This window comes from Sinocyclocheilus grahami, unplaced genomic scaffold (assembly GCF_001515645.1).
Source record: "Sinocyclocheilus grahami isolate Dianchi unplaced genomic scaffold, SAMN03320097.WGS_v1.1 scaffold279.1, whole genome shotgun sequence".
Lineage (NCBI taxonomy): Eukaryota > Metazoa > Chordata > Actinopteri > Cypriniformes > Cyprinidae > Sinocyclocheilus > Sinocyclocheilus grahami.
The window spans coordinates 1,620,600-1,646,994 of record NW_015505458.1 but is presented as its reverse complement, the minus strand read 5'-3'; the positions used below and the strand labels follow the sequence as shown (position 1 = coordinate 1,646,994).

Here is a 26,395-nt window from a genome sequence, read left to right as displayed (position 1 = left end):
ACAGAAGTGCTGCTCCTTTCTCCTCACGCACATAAAGCCATTCATGCCAAATGTTTATGCTGCAGAAACTGCACATCACAGATATCGATTTCTGTGTCACCGGCACTTCAGGTAAATTGTTTGAGTGACTCTGCTGTGATGAATATCTGATTTGAAAAATCTTAGAACGGCAGGAAAAAAATGAAAGGAGCAAAGTGCTGACCTTGTGATCTGCAACACCTCAGTTCCTCATGACCCACTAAAACAATCTCTCCTATTTTACACACATACATTTTCTTTTCTGCCATGTTGGGAACTTTCCTATTGTTTATTTTTTCCTACTAAGTTAATGATATTTTCTATCCCTTAAACGTAACCCTGACACAAACATGATTAATATGTTGAATTTCCTCCTGGGTAAGTTTATCATCATTGTGGGTACATTTGCACCACAAAATGTAGGCAAACCTTAACTTACACATCTTAAACATATTATGTTCGCAATATGCTTTCATTTTATTGAAAAGAACAGCATGAACATTCACCTAAATATATTCTTATATATATATATATATATATATATATATATATATATATATGAACAAACAAACAAAAAAGAAAAAAAAACAGATTTGGAACGAGAATGTGTAAACAATGATCGAATTTTCATTTTTAGGTAAACAATTCAATTAATTCCCCCTCTAAACACTTTAATATGGTACTTGATGCCAGACTGTTGATAATGAATTAGAGATGTAGAGAATGAGAATTAGAAAGCATTAATATGTAAGGCTTTTGTTGTTCTGTTTGTTTGTTTGTTTAGCTGCCATCACTGTCTCTCTGTAATGAGCAGCAAAGACTTTCTGAAACTCTGTTTTCCATCAACCTATTTCTATGTTTGTTAGCGGTTTTCATCTCAGCCTCTCCTTTTGTCCTCTTATACCTCGTCTTTTTTCTTCTGTCTCTACCTTTTTCTTTCTCTTCCCTTTCCATTTTTAGACTCCTGGGACTCTTCTAGTTTTCTTCTCTCTTATTGCCAGTCACTGTCTTACCCAAGAGCCACCGAACTCTACAGAACACAAAAAATGAATCAAGACTGAAACTATTGTTCTCACCACCCAGATCAATATATTTTCTAGCCTTTACTCATCTCTGAGAGGTGTTTTTGCGGGAGCCCATTAAGACCTACCAGTGAATCTGGGAAAACAGCCAAAAATGACTTGTTTGAATATGTGAAAATGTGTGTTTCCCTTTTCAAGTAGCCACATGCACAGAACGCAGCTATTACAGCCACGGAGGATATTATTAAGCCATTGACAAAGAAACTACATCTACACAAAGATACACTATTACACACATGCACATACACTTACCCTCAGCGCAGTTCTCTCCTTTGTAGCCTAGAGAACAAACACATGTGCCCTCTGTGCACGTGCCATGACTGCCACACTGGGGGTCGATGCACTGACTTATGGGAACATCGCATTCCGGACCCTTCCATCCGCTATAGCAGATACACGATCCCTTGTCATACTGACCGTTTCCACTGCAGAGGACCGGGCACGCCGCTTGAGAAGAAACAGAAAGAGAACAATGCACAATTTTATGAGTCTGACATTTCCTTATTCATTTCTTTTGCAATGCTTTACCTCTAAAGACCCTTGAATAGCATAAGAGACAAATAAGACAGCATAGGGAGAGAGATTTTCAGTATGTTTACAAAGAATATGTGTAAGTTTATGAAGAGATTGAGAAACAGGCTGGAAGTTGTGGTCATGGATGTGTCTCTGAATGGTCTGATACTAGGAAAGAAGGGCCGAGCACACATCTGACAACACTGGGCTCAGAAAAGTCTCACACTGAGGACATATGATATAAAATAATGAACTGAACCTTAAGCTTTAGGCACCAAACACGTTCAACAACAATCAGTTTGGAGGAACATTCTCTTATTGAGACTTTAGTTTGACTGCAAACTGAAATTACGATGATAAGATTTATTAATTTAGCAGATGTTTTTAACCTAATAACTAACAAATTAGAAAAAAAAAAAAAAAGTAAAATATTAATATCATGGTGCATGTCCAAAAAATACGGTAATACCATGATAAATGTCCTAAGAATATAAAACATTATGATACTGTACATTACCTAAAACATCATATTATCATGGTGTATGTCCAAAAACATAATAATATCAAGGTGCTTGTCTAAAAACATGGTAACACCATGGTACATGTGCTAAAACATGGCAATAGCATGGCACATATTCGAACCTGATCAGAACAGACTGCGCCTGCATCTGAACCGGAGTCTTGACTTTTAAACTACATTACCCAGTAGCACTCTCTCTAAGCCCTGATGAAAGATGTCTAGTAACTAGCAGTCTAAAAAGACTTCCTGGGGTGATTTCTGCAATGAGAGTCTCAAGGCGCCATGCATTGTAAAGATATTAATACACACACACAGGGTCAGCAGTAGTGGAGGAAGTGGACAGCTGTGAAAGGTTGGAAAAAACTGTAATGAAAGAAAATGTAATTTAACATTGCGGTAACAAAACTATTAATCACGAGCTTCCCAGGTGAACAATGGGAGATATTGGGCGGTATGAACCACCATTCATCATCCTTATGCCTGGGAAAGGGAGAGAGGGAGAGAGAGAAAGAGAAAGAGAGAGAGAGACCTCTACTAACATATAGATCTCAGTTTCACTGAGTCATAGAACTAAAGCACCTTCTTAACAGGAAAGTATGCAAATGCAGTGAATGTATTTTCAGTCAAGCTGTGCAAATGAATTTTTGGGGGCAATTGAGGACACACACACAAATTTACCCAGCTATCTAAAAGGGGACTTCCCATTGACAACTGTCGTTCTCAGCTAATTATAATTACTACAGAGGTATCTCTTACCTCTTAAACTTTTGGCAGTTCCAGAGCTGAATAAAGATTTTGTCTATTTATGAATCATTTTTCCTTCGTATGATGGTCCATAAATTAAGTTGGGAATTATATAATCCAATTGGTCCCAAAATTTATAGCTAGGTCAGAAACACACACACATACACACTCATCTAGAGGGTGCCTGGACTCTTGGGCTAAACCCAAGGCTGTTGAGTGTGTAGAGCCATAGGGACCGCTGAGATTAACACACATCTTTGATGTGTGAATCCCACTGCTGGTGCCATACTGGCAACAATTCACTGCTGTTCCCCCTTGCATGTGTTTTTGCATGCTTTTCTTTTCTTTATGTCTGTCTGGACCCTAGTCTGCATGCTGTTTTGCATTATTTGCCGTTTTTTGGCATTTTATTGACAGAAGAAGTACAGAGGTGACAAGAAATGCTGACAATAAGATTCATGGAGATGAGACTGGACAGAGAACTTCAATCTCCAGCATAAGCACTATAACTCAATGTCTCTGATGCTAATGCTTATCCATGGTTTCCAAGCACAGTTTACCCCAAAATGAAAATAATGTCATTTTTACTCATTTATTATTGTAAATGTGTATGACTTTCTGTTGTGGAATAATGGTGAGTTTTCGAAGTTGATCTTAGTCAGTCTTTTCGAGGTCTGAGCTGTCAAGCTCCAAAATGACAAAAAAAAAGCACCATAACATTTGTCCATATGACTCAAAACAGCAGCTTTCCAAAGTGGATCGTCACACAGGTTTGGAACGACACGGGGTGAATAAAAGATGACAAAATGATCATTTTTGGGTGAACTATCATTTTAAATATGACATCAATGGATCATTCTCTATTTCGCTAGTATGAGTGACAGGGAAGTAAAACATTTTCTCACTTCTCTCTCTCTGTCAATGTTTTTTTCCCCTCAAGCTCTTTCTCTTGCTGTATGACAGAGTTCAGGGTGTAATTGGAGTGTCTCTTACCTTTCGAGCAGTCCATACCATGGAACCCGGGGAAACAGTGACATACTCCTGACACACACTCTCCGTTACCATGACAGTTGCGGGGACACTCTTGCACAGAGTCTGTAAAAAGAATGAAACCTTTCTAAAAAAAAAAAGGCCACTTTGATGGCAATGACAGCTGTAACCACCACATCCAGCTCTCATCTTGTCCTGTCCTCCACCGCATCCTTCCTCTCTCAGCTGAGTTTTCTGTCCCTCTTTTGCTCTATTTCTGAGTGGCGGTCTCTGGTCATTATTGATACAGCCCATTCAAACAGCGTCACACACCATTTCATTAGCCATGAGTAATATCACGGCAATGAAAGTAGGCCATATCACAGTAGATTAGCGCAAGGTTAATTGGTGAGACACCACTTATTCGTAGAATTCATGCATGTGAATATTCATAGAATAGAGTCACGAGGTGCTTATCTCATTTCAAGTGAATAATAATAATATATATGAAATGGTATAACATTAATAGCTTGACATTATTTAATTATTTCCTTTTTACTAGACGGCATGGAAGCATTTATCTGTAATTCTACAGAGACTAAAATCCATAAATCCAATTGTCCGTAATTTTAATGTTTCAAAATTATCTGGTCTTTCATTAGACCTCATTTATGAAATACAAGTTTCTGTGTAAATCGTTTGAAAAAAAGCATGTGCCATTCAATGTCACAATGCAAGGACATATTCCTCATAAAAACACAAGCATATTTTGAATAGTGGTTGATTAAAAGGGTTTCTCTAGGCTTTTTTAAGGGTTTGTTCTCTTTGCTCTTGATTTTTATAATTACTTTTCATATTCTTTTATCAATAAGTATTTATTTTATGCTTAATTTTTCTAAACATATACTACTCTATTTGGTATAATTATGCTTACCAATCCTGCATTTATTTGATTTAAACTACAGTAAAACATTAATATTTTGAAATCTTATTACAATACAAAATTATTCTTCTATATTCATATTTTTTTATGTAATATATTCCTGTGATGAGCTGAATTTCCATCAGCCATTACTCCAGTCAGTGTCACATGATCCTTCAGAAATCATTCTAATATGCTGATTTGGTGCAGATTAATTTATTATTATTATTATTACAATGTTGATCATACAATATATATTTTTTCCATTATATTTTGTTTTAAAACACTTTTTATCTTTAAAAAAATGGTTATGCTTGCTTATCACAGCAAATGTATTGTATCTTCTCATCTCAAATAAAAAATGTCACTGTTGAGTGATATAGTGAGTGTTTGAAGTAAATGTACAGTAGAACTGACCCAGAACAGCTGTGCTAAATGAGACAGATTCCTTCTCCTTGCCGTCGTTGTAGAAAGCCAGGTGCCATGTGCCAGGGTCCAGATACTGTACAAACACGGCCTCGTTCAGAACCACCGTCTGAATACTGCGTCTCTCACGGGGCGACTCCACTACGCTCCATTTCTCCTTTCCATCCAAACGCTCCATATAGTCGTACTGCAGAGGGAGAAACGCAGAAACAAGGGAAACGAGTGGATGTTTTTCTTTTTCTTTATGTTTTTAAGTGGTTTGACAGCATTCATACATATCAAACAGTGAGATACTTTGAAGTTGAGCTATTGGAATGATTTTATCTAACACCTGGTGACTTCTAAAATGTGTTTGCAATGACTGATTGATCCGCTGTTGGGATGAAAGAGGGTTTTTTCCCTGAAAGGACTTCACAGAGTGGCCTCTCTGAAAATAGAAAGGGTGTGCACACCTGTGCATGGGACGGCGGCAGCCCTTTGCGAATGTAAACCCCGAACAGTGCATCCTTGCCCAAGGAGATGTTGAACTTGAGGAACTGAGGCTGGCTGAGGTGCATCAGGGATCTCCAGAACACCCCGGGAGGCACCTCCTGGGTCACGCGCCTGCCCACCTCCAGGCTGCCCGTATCTACGCTGCTGTTGCGAGCGGCCCATGGCCCTGAGACAGAGAGGAAGGCATAAAACAAAAATCAATCTCTCACCTCGGCTGTGTTGCAACTGTCCCTTGTTAATAGATTCAGAGGTAGCCGCTTCGAAAACAGAAAACAAAAGGAAATGGCACAAATGTGTTTTCTCTCTGGGAGACACTTATCTGATGGAAACTCAAAAACATAAATGCTACTTCCTGAAGTCTTTTTGCCCATAACCTCACTGTACCCACCCAGAGCAAAGAAAGCCGAGAGTGTATCACGATAAACAGCAGAGAGCCAGAGAGAGGCAGGGAATAGCGGCTTCTTTGTTGAATATCTGAGCCTGGTTTTTCAAACGCAGCTCGCGGAAGAACTGAGGAATAACTTATTAAGATGAAAAGTCAATGGTTGCTTCTATGAAGCTGAGCTTCATTGGAATTGTCACATGATATAAGTCTTAAAGTGTGATCTATGATTCTGACAAGAGATTCGGTTTTCAGATCTACACTCTTAATGTCGACATCAAACAGTGTTCATAAAGCATTTTACTTTCATGATGTGATGCATTTCAGAGTGAAATAGTTTATTCAATGAAAGAAATGGGGTTTGGTGTTTTTGACACAAGTCTCTTATTGCTGGATTTATTTGTGACCCTGCCTGTGAAAACCCAGCTAAAGCCATTCTTTGCGATATACTGTTTTCTACATAAAATCATACTTCATAAAGATGTAGAACATTCTGTGAAAATATAACCTTTATATCTTTAATATTGACTGAGTAAGGCCATGTCAAAGATTGAAATCATAGTGAAATTAGAGGTTGAAATCAAACTTTGATGCTCGTTATCTCATAATTATATTTTGAGACTTTAGCCTGGATTTCACAGACAGGGTCACATTTGATCAAAAATACAGTAAAATCAACAATATTGCAAAATATTAACTCAAAATAATGTAATTTATTCCTGGGATGCAAAGCTCCGGTGTCACATGATCCTTCGTAAATCACTCTAATATGCTGATATGCTGCTCAGTTAACATTTCTTATTATCATTATCAATGTCGAAAACAGTTGTGCTGATTCATATTTTTGTGGAAACATTGATACTTTTTTCCCAGAATTATTTGTTGAACAGGAAGTTCAAAATAACAGCATTTATTTAAAATTGATATATAACATAACATATAAATGTCTATACTGTCATGTTTGATCAACTTAATGTGTGTTTGCTTCTTCCTGACCCCAGGCATTTTAACAGTAGTGCGTGTGTATATATATATATATATTATATAATGTTAGTGGGTCCTTATAGGCTCTTTGTTTGTTTAGGGTGTTGCGAGGAACCTATTTCTAAAAGTGAAATTGGAACCTGTTGATTTTTCACTTATCCTCTACTCCTCTTTTTTCTGACTCTGCTGTTTGTGGACTCTCAGGCTGATGGAGAGATCTCTTCTGTAGTGAGAGTTCGTGTATTCTCCACCCTCAGGCTTTGGCTCATACGCCATGTCAACACCACCATCCTGTTTACCAACATAATCACACAAGCTGTTATCCACTTTTCATTTAATGGAAAATCCATGGTTGCTCTCCCTCTCTGTCTTTCTCTCTCTATCTTTTATTCTCTCTATCTCTTGCTCGTAGCTAGCGGCAATGGCCGAGTATAAATGGAGGTTGCGTGCAACAGATTCCCTCTGTCCCTACGGTTGTGATGTTCTCACACACACACGAAAACAGCTCCCCTGTAATCAGGTCAGATCTACACTGGAGACTGCAGCCCTGACAGAGAAAACCTGTGAAAAATGGTGAGGAAATAAAGAACAATGAAAACACAATCAGGACGGAGCAGCGGCAACAGGAGATGAAATAGCCTCTCTCATTAATACAGAACAGCATGGACGGAGGAGAAATAGATCTAAAGAAAAACCGTTGAGAGTGAGGGAGGCCGGACGAGAATTTCCTTAGGGAAGGAACAATCAGTCTGCGGCCATGGCTGAAGCAATAGTCCAGTTTTATTTCACAACGAAACACAATAGCTCTGTTCCAAAACATAGTGAACCACCTTGCTGACTACACAGACAGCTACCTTCTAAGTTAACAATTATTACTTAAATATTAAGTAAAAATTACTTAAAGGAACTGAATACCATAAGTGACTTATTTGAAACACTCCACAGTGCCATATATAAATATGCACAGCATCCCCAAATTAGTGAACATTTAAATTTATTCAGCATTTATAATTTATTTATTCATTAAGTATTTAGCTATATTTCCAGTATTCAATGAGATATATTTATAATCAAATTTTATTTAGCAAATTTTGATGTTTAAGCAGCAAAATTAAGAATTGCACAAAAAATTATGATAATAATACAATCTATATTGTGCTTTTGTATAACACATCAGTATTTTTTTGTTATTTAAATAATTATAATGAATTCAATACTCCTTTTATTTATGACAATTGATCAAACAAGGTGACAGTAAAGACATTTATAATATTAAATAAGTTACTATTTCAAATAAATGATGTTCTTTTGAACTTTCTATTTATCAAATAATCCTGAAACTGTATTGTGGTTTCTACAAAACATTAGGCAGCACAACTATTTTCAACAATGATAATAATAATAATAATAATAATAATAATAAATGTTTCTTGAGTAGCAAATCTGCAAATTAGAATAATTTCTGAAGGATCATGTGACACTAAAGACTAGAGTAAAGGCTGCTGAAAATTCAGCTTTGCCATTACAGGAAAATAACATAAATTGCATTTAAAAAATATATCAAAATAAAAAAAAGTTATTTTAATATGTTATACTATTTCAATAGTATTTTACTGTATTTTTGATCAAATAAACATCCTTAGTGAGCATAAGAGAGATTTCCAAAAAATAATTTTGAACAGTAGTGAAAATTAAACAAAATACAGAAGAAAAAGCAATCATTAATGTGTTTATAGAAAGAAATGTATAATAATAATAATAATAATAATAATAATAAATGTTTCTTGAGTAGCAAATCTGCAAATTAGAATAATTTCTGAAGGATCATGTGACACTAAAGACTAGAGTAAAGGCTGCTGAAAATTCAGCTTTGCCATTACAGGAAAATAACATAAATTGCATTTAAAAAATATATCAAAATAAAAAAAAGTTATTTTAATATGTTATACTATTTCAATAGTATTTTACTGTATTTTTGATCAAATAAACATCCTTAGTGAGCATAAGAGAGATTTCCAAAAAATAATTTTGAACAGTAGTGAAAATTAAACAAAATACAGAAGAAAAAGCAATCATTAATGTGTTTATAGAAAGAAATGTGGGCGGGAGTTGTGTGTCCCCGCGGTAAAAAAAAAAAAATCACAGTCCGGGAGGGATTGGGGGTCCCCCCTCGTTAGAAATCGCGTTTCTAAGGGCCCCCTCTAACGCCGGGCCCTTGGAATCATAACCCTCCCCTTACAGCACCCATGAGCTCACAACCGTAGGTTTTGGATCAGAGCTATCATGGAGATAAAGGACATCTGAATCTGAGTGTCTAAACACAGCATCAAGTACCATAACAGAATCCAGCCGAGTACAGAGAGCCCAATCATAAGTTAATGTAGCCAGGAGGCAGAAGCACACACAAATCATTTCACAGATCAGTCCAGAGCATCAAATCATCCCGCAGAAGCCCAGATAAGAGCATCTCAACACAATATACCAGACAATAAGGTAGGATAACAGCTATACACAAAGAAGCAGCAGAGGATGAGAGAGACAGAGAAAAAAAGCAACAACAACAACCAGACATGGCACAACACAAGACTTATTATATGTGGTGCAACCGCCAAACAGAGCAACCAGCAACATCTGCCTCATAGCCGTATTGTAGCTCTGTCTGTGTATGATTAATGAAATCTCACTATTATGTAGAATACATTATGTCTGCATGTGAGAGAAAGAGAAAGTGACAGGGAGAGAGCGAGAGAGCGAGAGAAAAGTCATATTTGTATGGATGGAATTGACACCGACATGCTGAGTTCAGATTGAAACACTTGAGGTGAAGAGCTGTTTCAGAGCTCACAATCTCACCGTTACCCACACACTCACACAAAAACACAGCAAACTATTACGCCACAATCTATATGTAATCACGGAGTTAGAGATTCTTACATACTGTAGCACTGAGGAGAGATGAAAGGAAAAACTAAACAGTGTGAAAATGTGTCTACTCTGTTTTAAAGAAGAGTAACCAACCTACTAAGTCAGCATTCTAACATTCTACCTTCACTAATTAGTGCACACCGTGTAGGTAGCAACTCTGTGTGCCAAACAAACTGAGCTTGCATGGGAGACTTGACTTGCAATTGGTTTCAATGGAGCATGATAAGACAGCTGTATTATAATTATTATGTATTATTATTATTATAAACAAATTACACAAAACAAGCAAAAAGATCAGTTTTTAATTTCACTGAGCCACGGTTTGAATGAAATATGTTTATTCAGACATTTTTATTTCCGTGTCCGCCATCTTGTATTTACGCTGTCTTCACGTGCTATCGGAAATGTCCTATTTCCCACTTATGAAGTTGTGATTACGAGCTCATTGCATTCAAGTGCTTTGTTGTCAGAAAGAATAAATTGTAGCATCCCACTGGTTGAAAACCAACATTCACCGCGCTAGATAACCAGCTGACGTTTCTGGAGGTTCGGTCAAATACATGCTTATTTCACTGTTCATAAAACATACAGTATGCTTCAAATGATTGTCCATACAGTATATATAAATAACAACAAGACAAGGTGATATAGTTGTTGTTGAAAAAACTAATAAAGAATAGCACTGACAGCAGCAATCGATGTCCCGTCCACCATGTTTAAAGTTCATTGCCCGCCCAACTCGGAAACGCTGCTATAAAAATGATCTCTGAGTTTCCCAGTAGTAAATACGACTTAAGAGGCCACTCATGTCCAGTTTCTGATTAGGAGACTTGTATTTATGATTATTCCGATAGCACGGGAAGGCAGCATTAGTGTTTCACTGAGCTCCTTGTAATGCATTCTGGGACAGTTTTTTTTTGTGAAAGTTGTATGACGCCGACATAGAATTTGCTCAAAATTATGTATATTAAGTAGCCTACTTGATGACTTCAAATGCTGCCTCTGCCACTAGGTTTTGTAAAAGCATGTGTGTGTTCAAAAATGACTAGTCCCTGCCTGCTGTAAAAGAGAGAGAGAGAGAGCGAGAGAGAACAGACTGTGTTGTCCTTCATACTGAGGTGATGTGGTGTTTTCTAGGACACTTCCTATGAATCTGTGAGCATGTGAGATCAAGACAGAGACAGCCAGAGAGAGCTGGGGGAAAAGAAATGGGTGAACAGTCAAGGGTTGTGCAAGTATGGAAGTACAGTATATGAGCTTTTGTTTGCAATCTTCATCATTTTAATCAAACGTTTGATTCCTGATGGGAAAAATCTGAATTATCAGTAGATTATAAAGACGTGCCAATTATGTAGGATTACTACCATACTAAAATTGTTATGCATGTCATACCTGGATAATCATGGTCTTTTAAAAAAAAAAATTGCAGTAAAGACAATACTGTAGCACAGTACGCAGAATACAGTATCCCACATTGCAATGTAAATGACTTGACCTTCTGTCTCCAAAAAATATGAGTTGTGTTTTTAACATCTTTGTCTTGAATTATTATTTGATTAAGCCACCAAGGAATATTGTGCTTTTAAACAAAATTGGATTAAAAATGCAAGATTGCATTCACAGAATTAAATGTGTATAGAGGTACTACTAAAGGTGTACTAGGGCTTATCACACATGAAATAGTTAACTCTGGGTCATTCTAAACCCTCAGATAAAAGAAATCCTGGTTTGTCTTGCTTCATGTTTCACACTAAACCTGGGGTCATAAACATTCCTTTACCCAGGGTTTAAAGAGGGATTTAGAACGACAGTAACCCAGGGTTAGGAAGCGCAGTGTGAAAAGCCCTTTTGACATGTTTCTCATTGCGTAACAAATACTGTTTCACATGCTTCAAATGATTGTCCATACAGTATATATAAATAACAACAAGACAAGGTGATATAGTTGTTGTTGAAAAAACTAATAAAGAATAGCACTGACAGCAGCAATCGATGTCCCGTCCACCATGTTTAAAGTTCATTGCCCGCCCAACTCGGAAACGCTGCTATAAAAATGATCTCTGAGTTTCCCAGTAGTAAATACGACTTAAGAGGCCACTCATGTCCAGTTTCTGATTAGGAGACTTGTATTTATGATTATTCCGATAGCACGGGAAGGCAGCATTAGTGTTTCACTGAGCTCCTTGTAATGCATTCTGGGACTGTTTTTTTTTTGTGAAAGTTGTATGACGCCGACATAGAATTTGCTCAAAATTATGTATATTCAGTAGCCTACTTGATGACTTCAAATGCTGCCTCTGCCACTAGGTTTTGTAAAAGCATGTGTGTGTTCAAAAATGACTAGTCCCTGCCTGCTGTAAAAGAGAGAGAGAGAGAGCGAGAGAGAACAGACTGTGTTGTCCTTCATACTGAGGTGATGTGGTGTTTTCTAGGACACTTCCTATGAATCTGTGAGCATGTGAGATCAAGACAGAGACAGCCAGAGAGAGCTGGGGGAAAAGAAATGGGTGAACAGTCAAGGGTTGTGCAAGTATGGAAGTACAGTATATGAGCTTTTGTTTGCAATCTTCATCATTTTAATCAAACGTTTGATTCCTGATGGGAAAAATCTGAATTATCAGTAGATTATAAAGACGTGCCAATTATGTAGGATTACTACCATACTAAAATTGTTATGCATGTCATACCTGGATAATCATGGTCTTTTAAAAAAAAAAATTGCAGTAAAGACAATACTGTAGCACAGTACGCAGAATACAGTATCCCACATTGCAATGTAAATGACTTGACCTTCTGTCTCCAAAAAATATGAGTTGTGTTTTTAACATCTTTGTCTTGAATTATTATTTGATTAAGCCACCAAGGAATATTGTGCTTTTAAACAAAATTGGATTAAAAATGCAAGATTGCATTCACAGAATTAAATGTGTATAGAGGTACTACTAAAGGTGTACTAGGGCTTATCACACATGAAATAGTTAACTCTGGGTCATTCTAAACCCTCAGATAAAAGAAATCCTGGTTTGTCTTGCTTCATGTTTCACACTAAACCTGGGGTCATAAACATTCCTTTACCCAGGGTTTAAAGAGGGATTTAGAACGACAGTAACCCAGGGTTAGGAAGCGCAGTGTGAAAAGCCCTTTTGACATGTTTCTCATTGCGTAACACATACTGTTTCACATACTATTTTTGAAAAATAATCACCTCCCCAGCACCACTGGCCCACAATGCCTTGCTGCTCTACCTAATCACATGGTTACTTGGTTTCTTATGACTTGTCAGACGGCTACAGAAATGAAGCCTAGAGAATAATGTCCCTTGTCGATCGTGGAAGCAGGCAAAGAAGTGTGTGTGGGCATAAATGTGCTGTCATGATGGGAACTCGGTGTGCGACAGAGAAGCAAATTACTAAACACAAATCAAAATGAGTACAAGCTGGAAACAAATTGATATACAGGGCAATGGAGGTTTCAGCACAACTGATTTTTTTTTCTGAATGTAGTTTATAGGTTTTTCCCCCCCTTTGTGTTATTCTGTTACAATCCTGACATCCTTATCGAAAAGAGCGTGCGGGACTGCAGCGTGCTGCTCACCTCTGCCTCCAGAGGGCGCTGTTGCTACGTCACTGTTGCTGGGCAGCCCGGCTCCCAAGCCGTTGTTCAGCATGGGACCAACCACAGGTTTCAGCTGCCAGTTCAGCCCCAACAGATTCATGGCTGAGAGAGAAAGAGAGCAATAGAGAGAGACAGAGAAAGAAAGAAATAGTGTAAACAGTGCAGGTATATGGGAAGAGAAAGGTAGCCAGAAAATGAAACGCTTGAGGACTTTGCAAAGGCGACTCTGTACTGCTGCTTCGTGGTAAGAGCACAAATGATTTTAAATTAAACAAAATGCTGCATCTTAAATGTAGGATATTGATCTGTTAAACCTGGTACAGACAGGGAGAGGCCGCAAGATAAAGTAGTTTATTTTGTCCCTGAAAAAAATAATCACAGACAGCCTAGTCATTTTTATTGATTGCATGACTGATTGATGTTGACTGACGGAGAAGCCATCTGTCGCTCATAGGACTCTTGCATTTGATCCTCAGTCTGATATATGTCACAGTGGCAAGTGTGTGTGCATAAAACTAGTCTCAGGGTCTCTCACATGCAATCCTCCCAATAGCAGAAATGCTAAAAAATTTGCATTTCTGCTAATCAGAAATTGCTAGTAAATTTCACAATTATTTACAAAGAAACATCAAGTAACACATTGCATTGAATGTGAAATTTTGAAGTTGAAAGACTGAAATAGTATTTTCTTGTAAAACTAATCTTTATTTTGTGTATTTATGATAATACAATACAGCGCGTAATGTAATATATTCAGCCTTCATAGAAAGTACCACAAAATGATTTTCTGTGAGTAGATTATAGGAACTGGGTGACAGATCTAATTGGTACTTAAACAAAATCAGTTTAACAGTGTGTGCGTTTTATTTCAGTCATTCAATCACTGGAGCCCTGAGGAAATTATGTAGACGCGCTTCTAAAGACTGAGACAGAAAGAGAAGCAGGCAGGGAGACCCACGTCTGTCGGAATTACTCGCACCTCAACAGGTTAAAAAAGTTAACAAATGCGCAGGCAGAAAAACAGCCGAATCTTGACAGCATTCAGAGCTTTCATGTCGAGCTGGCATGATTCAGCAACAATCTTGCTCTGTCTTTCCTCTTTGTATTGCGGGGCTGCTGTTTCTTCTTCATGCCTGTGAAGCTTATTTTGGTCTGTTCGCTCCGAGGCCTGTGTGCAGTTTGTCAGCTGAATCTCTTCCCGACCCGTGTCCTTTCTAGTTCTGCCAAGAAACTTTTATCGCAAGCAGAAGAGAGAGGAGCGCTTAGTCTGCTGAACTCCAGAGGTGCCGCAGGAAATGCGGGAGAGAGGACGCTCTTTGTAACACAGAGTCTCGGACTGATTGCAGGATCTTGTGCTTTATCTCTCGCGCTTGTGTGTCTGCGTCGTCTGTTCTTCATAGTGGCGGTAAAGATGGGCTGAGATTGTGCAAGATTGTGAGTCATCAGAGATGGCAGCCACAGGAGGAGGTTCATATGGAGGTGCCGTCTTACTCTCAAGTATGGCCTCCTTTGTGCATTCCTTTACTGCTTCATTCTTACACTAGCTTGCTAATCCATAGTACAGATGTGCACACACTATTACACTCAAGTAGATATGCATACTCTCTGTCTGTCTGGTGCTTGTTGATGCCTGTCTTACTTTTTTGTCTGTCTCACTCTCTCGGTCTCATTCTTTTTGTCTGTCTCAATTGGTCTGCTTGTCTAACTCTTTCTCTCTCACTGTGTGTCTCATTCTCTCTGCCAGTATTTCTTGCTCCCTGTCTGTCTCACTCTATTCTTCTACTCTTCTTGTACTCTGTTGAGTTTCAGATAACATTGGAGACATCTTTGGTCTCTCTCACAATCTTTCTGCTTGTCTCACTCTACCTCACAATCTCTTTGTCTGTCTCACTCTCTACCTCACTATCTCTCTGTCTGTCTCACTCTACCTCACTATCTCTCTGCCTGTCTCACTCTCTACCTAATAATCTATGCTTGTCTCACTCTACTTCCCAATCTCTGCTTGTCTCACTCTCTACCTCACAGTCTCTCAGCCTGTCTCACTCTACCTCACAATCTCTGCTTGTCTCACTCTACCTCACAATATCAGCTTGTCTCACTCTCTACCTCACAATCTCTGTCTGTCTCACTCACTATCTCACGAGCGCTTAGTCTGCTGAACTCCAGAGGTGCCGCAGGAAATGCGGGAGAGAGGACGCTCTTTGTAACACAGAGTCTCGGACTGATTGCAGGATCTTGTGCTTTATCTCTCGCGCTTGTGTGTCTGCGTCGTCTGTTCTTCATAGTGGCGGTAAAGATGGGCTGAGATTGTGCAAGATTGTGAGTCATCAGAGATGGCAGCCACAGGAGGAGGTTCATATGGAGGTGCCGTCTTACTCTCAAGTATGGCCTCCTTTGTGCATTCCTTTACTGCTTCATTCTTACACTAGCTTGCTAATCCATAGTACAGATGTGCACACACTATTACACTCAAGTAGATATGCGTACTCTCTGTCTGTCTGGTGCTTGTTGATGCCTGTCTTACTTTTTTGTCTGTCTCACTCTCTCGGTCTCATTCTTTTTGTCTGTCTCAATTGGTCTGCTTGTCTAACTCTTTCTATCTCACTGTGTGTCTCATTCTCTCTGCCAGTATTTCTTGCTCCCTGTCTGTCTCACTCTATTCTTCTACTCTTCTTGTACTCTGTTGAGTTTCAGATAACATTGGAGACATCTTTGGTCTCTCTCACAATCTTTCTGCTTGTCTCACTCTACCTCACAATCTCTTTGTCTGTCTCACTCTCTACCTCACTATCTCTCTGTCTGTCTCACTCTACCTCACTATCTCTCTGCCTGTCTCACTCTCTACCTAATAATCTATGCTTGTCTCACTCTACCTCCCAATCTCTGCTTGTCTCACTCTCTACCTCACAATCTCTGTCTGTCTCACTCACTATCTCACCATCTCTGCTTGTCTCACTCTCTACCCCACTATCACTCTGCCTGTCTCACTCTCTACCTCATAATCTCTGCTTGTCTCAATCTATACCTCACTATCTCTCTGTCTCACTCTCTACCTCACTATCTCTCTGCCTGTCTCACTCTCTACCTCACTAGTGTGTCTGCGTCGTCTGTTCTTCATAGTGGCGGTAAAGATGGGCTGAGATTGTGCAAGATTGTGAGTCATCAGAGATGGCAGCCACAGGAGGAGGTTCATATGGAGGTGCCGTCTTACTCTCAAGTATGGCCTCCTTTGTGCATTCCTTTACTGCTTCATTCTTACACTAGCTTGCTAATCCATAGTACAGATGTGCACACACTATTACACTCAAGTAGATATGCGTACTCTCTGTCTGTCTGGTGCTTGTTGATGCCTGTCTTACTTTTTTGTCTGTCTCACTCTCTCGGTCTCATTCTTTTTGTCTGTCTCAATTGGTCTGCTTGTCTAACTCTTTCTATCTCACTGTGTGTCTCATTCTCTCTGCCAGTATTTCTTGCTCCCTGTCTGTCTCACTCTATTCTTCTACTCTTCTTGTACTCTGTTGAGTTTCAGATAACATTGGAGACATCTTTGGTCTCTCTCACAATCTTTCTGCTTGTCTCACTCTACCTCACAATCTCTTTGTCTGTCTCACTCTCTACCTCACTATCTCTCTGTCTGTCTCACTCTACCTCACTATCTCTCTGCCTGTCTCACTCTCTACCTAATAATCTATGCTTGTCTCACTCTACTTCCCAATCTCTGCTTGTCTCACTCTCTACCTCACAATCTCTCAGCCTGACTCACTCTCTACCTCATAATCTCTGCTTGTCTCAATCTATACCTCACTATCTCTCTGTCTCACTCTCTACCTCACTATCTCTCTGCCTGTCTCACTCTCTACCTCATAATCTCTGCTTGTCTCACTCTCCCTCACAATCTCTGCTTGTCTCACTCTCTACCTCACAATCTCTGTCTGTCTCACTCACTATCTCACCATCTCTGCTTGTCTCACTCTCTACCCCACTATCACTCTGCCTGTCTCACTCTCTACCTCATAATCTCTGCTTGTCTCAATCTATACCTCACTATCTCTCTGTCTCACTCTCTACCTCACTATCTCTCTGCCTGTCTCACTCTCTACCTCACTATCTCTCTGCCTGTCTCACTCTCTACCTCATAATCTCTGCTTGTCTCACTCTACCTCAAAATCTCTGCTTGTCTCACTCTCTACCTCACAGTCTCTCAGCCTGTCTCACTCTACCTCGCAATCTCTGCTTGTCTCACTCTCTACCTCACAACCTCTGCTTGTCTCACTCTCTACCTCACAATCTCTGTCTGTCTCACTCTCTATCTCACCATCTCTTCTTGTCACACTCTCTACCCCACTATCACTCTGCCTGTCTCACTCTCTACCTCATAATCTCTTCTTGTCTCAATCTCTACCTCACTATCTCTCTGCCTGTCTCACTCTCTACCTCACAATCTCTGCTTGTCTCACTCTCTACCTCACAACCTCTGCTTGTCTCACTCTCTCCCTCACAACCTCTGCTTGTCTCACTCTCTCCCTCACAACCTCTGCTTGTCTCACTCTCTCCCTCACAACCTCTGCTTGTCTCACTCTCTCCCTCACAACCTCTGCTTGTCTCACTCTCTCCCTCACAACCTCTGCTTGTCTCACTCTCTCCCTCACAATCTCTGTCTGTCTCACTCTCTATCTCACCATCTCTTCTTGTCACACTCTCTACCCCACTATCACTCTGCCTGTCTCACTCTCTACCTCATAATCTCTTCTTGTCTCAATCTCTACCTCACTATCTCTCTGCCTGTCTCACTCTCTACCTCACAATCTCTGCTTGTCTCACTCTCTACCTCACTATCTCTCTGCCTGTCTCACTCTCTACCTTATAATTGCTGCTTGTTTCACTCTCTACCTCACAATTTCTACTTGTCTCACTCTCTACCTCACAATCTCTGCTTGTCTCGCTCTCTACCTCACTATCTCTCTGCCTGTCTCACTCTCTACCTTATAATCCTCAACCTGGCAAGGACTGAGCTTCTCGTCTTCCCTGCCACTCCAACTCTACAGCACGATTTCACCATCCAGCAAGGTTCTTCTACAATTACCCAATCAACCTCGGTCAGAAATCTTGGTGTAATCTTTGATGACCAGCTGACCTTCAAAGACCACATTGCAAAGACTGCTCAATCTTGCAGGTTTGCATTGCACACCATCAGAACGATCAGGCCCTTTCTAACGGAGCATGCTGCACAACTTCTTGTCCAGGCTCTTGTCATTTCTAGGCTGGACTACTGCAATGCTCTTCTGGCTGGACTTACATCGAGCAAAATCAAACCTCTACAAATTATTCAGAATGCAGTGGCACGAATGGTCTTCAACGAGCCCAAAAGAACCCATGTTACACCTCTCTTCATCTCCTTGCACTGGCTACCGGTTGCGGCTTGCATCAAGTTCAAGACATTGATGCTTGCAAATAGAACAGCAACAGGCTCAGCACCCGGCTACTTCCACTCACTATTACGAATCTACATCCCCTCCAGAAGTCTTAGATCCACTAGTGAGCAACACCTCGTGGTACCATCACAAAGAGGCTCAAAATCACTTTCCAGAACATTCTCATTCACCATTCCTGGCTGGTGGAATGATTTTCCCACCCCATCCGGAATGCTGAATCTCTAGAACAGCAACAGGCTCAGCACCCGGCTACTTCCACTCACTATTACGAATCTACATCCCCTCCAGAAGTCTTAGATCCACTAGTGAGCAACACCTCGTGGTACCATCACAAAGAGGCTCAAAATCACTTTCCAGAACATTCTCATTCACCATTCCTGGCTGGTGGAATGATTTTCCCACCCCATCCGGAATGCTGAATCTCTGACAATTTTCAAGCGACAGCTGAAAACTCATCTCTTTCGACGCTGCTTGACTTCATCCTAAATTAAAAAATATATATCTTTATTTATTCCTTCCCTTTCTAGCTTGTACTTATTTAAACAAATGCCTGAAACTTGGTATTACGAGCACTTCCTAGGTCTGTTTGTTTAAGAAGAATCGCTTTACATATTCCCCAATTGTAAGTCGCTTTGGATAAAAGCGTCTGCAAAATGACTAAATGTAACAGCAATTCAGTCGTTGGAACTCCCCAAGTTGTTGTGCTGTTGGTTTCTAGCAGTAGTTCTAACTCGATTTCAGTAACCATTTCTATCAGGCGGTGGATCACTGTCTGCACTCCCACTGGTAGCTGTTGTATCTCGTCATTGCTCATTTGCACATCACATTGCCAACTGTTTCTGTCACTGGAAACTCTATTTGAAAATGAATGATATCTGGTTGCTGCAAATTGCTGTCACTGTAATGTTTGTTTAAGAAGAATCGCTTTACATATTCCCCAATTGTAAGTCGCTTTGGATAAAAGCGTCTGCAAAATGACTAAATGTAACAGCAATTCAGTCGTTGGAACTCCCCAAGTTGTTGTGCTGTTGGTTTCTAGCAGTAGTTCTAACTCGATTTCAGTAACCATTTCTATCAGGTGGTGGATCACTGTCTGCACTCCCATTGGTAGCTGTTGTATCTCGTCATTGCTCATTTGCACATCACATTGCCAACTGTTTCTGTCACTGGAAACTCTATTTGAAAATGAATGATATCTGGTTGCTGCAAATTGCTGTCACTGTAAACGTTCCCTCTGCCTCTCTCTCTCTCTCTCTCTCTCTCTCTCTCTGCATCTTGTGGTTATGATCCAGCAGGTGGAGATTTACAGGACGGTACTGTCTGTGTGTGTTAGAGACTCCACCCCTCTCCTCACCTTCCCTCTGCTTGCCTATCACACCTAAATCTCATCCCAGAAAATCAATTTTCTCTTCTGTCAAATTCCATCTCCCCCTCCGCTTGTGCCCAGACACGGTCCCCCTCTCTTTCTCTCTCTCTATACCTCTCCCTTTCTCCCTCGGCCTCTTTCTCAGTTAAAGGAAAGCGCTGACACTCTAAGTGCGTCTCTGCCGTCTCTGTCAGCTTTTTTATTTGTTTCAGATGGTCTGGAGGAAACACTGAGATAGCTTTTCTCTCCTCTTCTACTTCCAGTTCTCTCTCCATGCTTTTCGCCACTAACTTGTCTCTGATCATTTCATCTTCCTCTACCTCCTGTCCTTCATTATTTCTCTCCTTATCTCTCCATCTGTCTCTCTCTTCTGATGGTGCATGCCGATAGTGACTAAATGCTAATTTTGCAATCGATGAAATAATTAACAAATGAATCAGTGAACTACAATAACTGAAAGCATCAAGAGACACGACCCAGACAGATTAACTGCAGCTCAGACACTCTGGATTTCTACCCTGCACACATGTGCATGTAGAGCAAGCCTAATGTATTCTGCACCAGTAGGTGGCAATGTTGAGTTAAAGCCTGAATACATGATGGGTGTTCAATACAACAGCAAGGGAATGAGACTAATCTAAAGAGGGTGAGAAGACAAACAGAACCAAAGCTGATGGCTTGCTCGACGTTGGCACCCAAAATGAACGGTTGTTTTAGCACAGGACGTGATCTACTTTTCTGTCTTCACGCAAATTGTGCACACCATTAAGCTGTCTGCTGTTCTGTGCATGTGTAAAGATCAGGATACAGATAACAGCTTTATTTTCAGTCTCCTGATGAATATTCACTGAAGGGCTCAGCTATGTGAGGAATTGTGTATGATTAAAAATTTATAAATCAATGCATAATATGGATTTGTTGATGTATAATTCACCTGCACATATAAATGGAAGGTGTCACTTGCTTGAGAATACATTTAAAGCATTGCATTTTTAATACTATCCCAGGCAGAGACAAAAGAAATATTTAAAAATATATAAATAATATATACATTTAAATAGATGAAAAAAAGGTATTTTTACTTGCATAAAAAAAATAAATGTAAAATATATTGTAATTCCATTCATAAGTGTCTATGTGCATGAGCGCAAGTGTGCTTATGAGTGTGTGTGTGTGTGTGTGCGTTTGTAACAACAGTGTGTCATTATTTCAGTGCATTTATTATTGTAATTCCATTCATAAGTGTCTATGTGCATGAGCGCAAGTGTGCTTATGAGTGTGTGTGTGTGTGCGTTTGTAACAACAGTGTGTCATTATTTCAGTGCATTTATTGCCTGATTAAACTGGATTACAGGTGGTTAGTGAATATTAGGCACATTTTGTGCTGAAATACTCTGAGAAAAACGTTTTGTGAATTTGCCAGAAAATGTGTATATTCGTATGCATGCATGTGTGCTGTCTTGTCTGTACCATAATTATACAGTGGCAGATGTTTACGGCTGGAATATTCCAGAATTCAAAATGCAGTCGGGCCTGACATGCCAACAGCCCTGCTACAAGGTTACCTTGGACAGTGAGAAAGGAAGGATGGATAAAGCAAGGAAAAATGGGTGAGATAATGCACCAAGGGAGCAATGGAAAGAAAGAGGAAGAAAGGGATGCTATACGAGAACGACCAAGAAGAAGAGAGACAGAACAAGACAAGTGAAGACGGGGCCCTGAAATGGAGGTTTAAGGTTGTCCTTAAGGTACAGTTATGTGTGAGAGAGACCTGGAGGAAGCTCTTGGCAGTTCCTGTCTGTTTATTTGTGTGCATGAGCGGGAGACGCAGAGAGAAAGAGAAAGAGAGCGGACGTATGTGCATATCTAAGTAGGGCTGGCAGGACGTCCCTCTATGATTCAGCCGCACCTGTCATCACCGATTAGACCTCTGTGACCACACACACACACACACATATAGTCATAAGCAGGTGGCAGGTTTCTCTCTGCTAGAACGGATCCATATGCCTGTGTACTATGCTGGTGTTGGCTGAGCTGTTTCTGGCCCGAGTGGAAAGTAAGTCACATGCGAGTGGATGGCCAGGTCCAAACTCACCCCGAGACACGGCTATAAATAACACAAAACGGACAGCCGATACACATACACACACACACACACACACACACACACACGTGTGCGCGCGCGTTTGAATTTTCAGCAATCTTTGATTCACAGCAGGTGCAGTCAAAAAGACATTTCTGCATGTTTTTTAGACATTTCAGATGTTTTTTTAGACTCCTGCTGGGAATTTAAAAGTCAGCTTTATCTTGTCTTACTGATGTTGTTATTTAAAGGGATAGTTCACCCAAAAATTAAAACTTCTGTCATCATCTACTCACCCTCATGGCATTCCAAACCTGTTAGACTTTCTTTCTTTTGTAGAACACAAAAGAATATATTTTGAAAAAATTCAAAATGTTTTGTTCATTCAATCAAGGTCCAAAACAATATCTGTAATTTTTGAGTGAACAACTCTTTAAAAAAAAGAGTGCAACCGTTTTCACATTTTTAGGGGAAAATCTGTGTTAAATGTGTACTTAAATGTGTAGAAAGTCGAATCAAATTATCTAAAACACTGAACACACGAGAAAATCTGCTAAAGTTTCTACCAAGTTCTGCTCTCACCGAGTCTGTGCAGGCCTGTTGGAAACCAAAATAAACACAATTACTCAGCCACATTTGTTATAAGCACTATTGCTCCCTAAGATGTTAAATATGAAGTGAACACGAGATGTCTTCATATCTGTTCATCATAAAGAATACATGCACTTATTTCCCTACAGATGTTATATATGAGGCTGGGCTCTCGCATGAATTTATCTGTAGGCAAGCAAATACATTTTTCATAAAGAAGAAGCATCTCTGTCTACTTCCCTTCCGTTTGTCTTTTCCCCCTCACTCTTACTTCTAAATTTCAACACACATCCACAGACACTAACATCTTCTAGCGTCCACACATACGAGTTGCATGCAGCCAAATTCTATTATTTACCTTTCATGCCTTGTGTTTCCAGATGTAACGGTGCAATTCTTCCACATAGTCCATCTGACAGGCACTTGGGAATTCAGAGTCGTGTGTTTTGTGGAATCTTCCCTTGCTAAAATGTGTCCGATCAGCAAACAATGAATGTGGGAAAATGCTTCTTAGCTCACTTAGAAATTATCAACAGAGAATCTCGCAATCTCACAAAAACACTCGAGGCACTGTGTGTGTGTCATCAAGCTGAGGGACACACTCTCAGGTCACCTCTCTAACATTCTACAACACGCGGCAGAAACCAGGACATCCTATCCCTCCATCCGCATGCACCTCCACTCAACATATCACACAATTACACAGCCATAATTAGAGCGCAAAAGAGACCTCATATTACTTAAAAGGTAATTTTCCCTTACCGTATTTTTGCGGTCTCCCTTGGCCTCCATAATAAACGCGTATTAACTGTTCTAATTTACCACTAAATTAACAAGACTGACCTCAATTAGGACACTAATTGTAAGCTGAGACTATCCTGGACGGTATTTGTAATTGGTTTATGTATCCTTCTGTAAAAAAAGAAGAAAAATTCTCACCCTCTTTCCACATCTCATCTGAAACAGTAACACATTAGCTTAGCATTCCCACTGACTTCTAAGGCCCCAATATGCTCACAGTGAAGTTCGTTTTCAGTCTTCGCTTAGGGGTAAAAAGAAGTTGAAATACATTTGGAGCAGTATACTGTTAGCAAACATCTATATGCCACCCACACTGCTAAGAGTTGCATGTAGATAAATATGTAAATATGTGCGGCACACTTTGCTCTCAATAACAAAATAAATACACAACAAAAATGACAGTGGTGTGAAAAGAGGAGAAAAAGCATCTGATAATAGAGACGTGGATACTGTTTGTTTGCACAAGTGCTGCAATTCGGCACTCCAGTCAAGTAAAATCATGGCACTTTATATAACAGATTGCTTTAAAAAAGCAGCTTTAAAGAATTAAACATGAAAAAACAGTGTCAGTGTCGCTTTCAATTAAAATGTCATCACTACAATGCCATTCACAAACTGTCCCGTGGCCTCATGGGAGAGTCAGTGGAAGTATTAGGTCATGTGAGTACTTTTTGCCTATTGTTTTATGAATATTACAAATTCAGACATAATACTTATTTCACATTCGCCTACTGTATAGTTGGCAAGTATACTGAATATAGTAAGTACATTGAATATGGTTAGGTAAGGGATTTATGTGTTTGTTTCACCACTCGACCAGTGTAAATTCCAGTCAGGAGGCAAAACCTGTTGAGAACCATAAACTTACACAGTAAATCAAATAGTTTTTATCACAAAAGAGCAAAGGGCAATACGGTCTTCCCTGAAATGTCTCCTTCAAGCTAAAATAAAAATGACTGCATCTGTAATCATCTACATTCATCTATAATCAATGATCAGTTTGGGGGGGAAGCGTGTTACAAGTAACTTGTAATGTAAGTAATGTTGCAAGTAAAGTAACATGTTTGTTATTTTACGTCTCAGTCAACTGATCGACCCAAAAAGGGAAAAAAAAAAATTCAATGAAAGTCAATGGGAACCAAAACAGTTTGGTTACTAAAATTCTTCATAATATATTATATTGTGTTTCACAGAAGTCATACATGTTTTAAAGAGCATTAGGGTGAATAAATAATGACAAAATGTAGATTTTTGGATGGACTATCCCTTTACTTTCCATAATGAGTAAATATGTAATGCAATGCAAAATGAGTTTGAGTAACATTTATAACTGGCCAACTGACATCAGTCACAGATGATGTCCCTGAATAAATATATACTTTTTCCAGTAATAGCTCAGTTGGGCAGGTGTGTAAATGTGTGTGTTTATGTGAAATGTAAAATGTGTTTCTGGAGTACGACATGGAACAGGGTGAGGCTGTAGGGTAGAGCCACAGCAAATGAGAAGCCTGGTCAAAGGGCTTTGAAGTTGAACTACAAAGCGCCAGGAGATTCCCATGGGCTCTGCGTATATGTATGTGTTTTTCATTAGAGTCTTGGCTTCTGTCTCTTGGGAGAGGGGCAAGTTCAAATACACAGTTAATGAGTGAAGCAGCCATCAGTAGCATCCTAATCCATCAGAGAAGCACTATACTCACACAAACACACAAATACACACACACTTCCTCCAGGGGCCCAACCCAACAAAATGATGCAACTGAAAGCTCATTGCCTGCACTCCAAAGGTTGCTCATCACTCGTCCCCTTTGTTCTGAACACAAACATGCATTCAATATATCATTCATACGCACAGTAAAATACACTGGGTGAAAATGTTTTGGATTACTCTCACAGAAGACTGGTCACACCAAAATCAAAAGAAAGTCAGGATATAGATAAATAGATTTTATAGATTAACTATAAAAATAAAAAATGTGAACACTTTAGTAGAGGGACCAATTCTCACTATTAACTAGTTGCTAACTAGCATGTCTATTATTATAGACATATTGGCTGTTTATTAGTACTTATAAAGCACATATTCTGCATGACCATATTCTACAGCCCTAGTCCTACCCAATACCTCAACTTAACAACTACCTTACTAACTATTAACAAGCAAAAGTCATAGTTAATGGTTTGTTAATGGCAATGTCATCACAATTAAGCATATTTCCCACCAGCTTCTCATTACTTTAATGAGTCCAGATTTGCACTTTTTTTGTTGTTGTCATTTCCATTATTTCATAATATGCAATAATTCTAATTGTAGACGTCTGTTGGTTTACTGAAACAATATTTTTGGCACCGTATTAGAGTTTAAAAATAAAAAAAGTTTAAAAATGTACCGTAAGGATAAATTAGAAGCCGTGGCATGTAAACATTAATAATAATAATAATAATAATAATAATTGTCTTTTGATATATATATATATATATATATATATATATATATATATATATATATATATATATATAAAAGAGGAAAAAA

General features: G+C 39.3%; 1 protein-coding gene across 7 annotated transcripts in view; it reads right to left on the bottom strand.

Annotated features, from left to right (window-relative positions):
• Window positions 1-26,395, bottom strand: part of tenm2a (teneurin transmembrane protein 2a) — a 309,718-nt gene that overhangs the window by 31,255 nt on the left and 252,068 nt on the right. For 6 of the 7 annotated variants that reach the window (XM_016291960.1, XM_016291962.1, XM_016291966.1 and 3 more), the window contains 5 exons: window positions 13,572-13,694; window positions 5,647-5,852; window positions 5,186-5,381; window positions 3,871-3,972; window positions 1,353-1,547 (listed from right to left, as the gene is read on the bottom strand). In XM_016291960.1, coding sequence (XP_016147446.1) covers window positions 1,353-1,547; window positions 3,871-3,972; window positions 5,186-5,381; window positions 5,647-5,852; window positions 13,572-13,694 — 822 coding nt within the window. The remainder of the gene's footprint in view (window positions 1-1,352; window positions 1,548-3,870; window positions 3,973-5,185; window positions 5,382-5,646; window positions 5,853-13,571; window positions 13,695-26,395) is intronic. The other variant, XM_016291965.1, reaches the window with a different exon arrangement.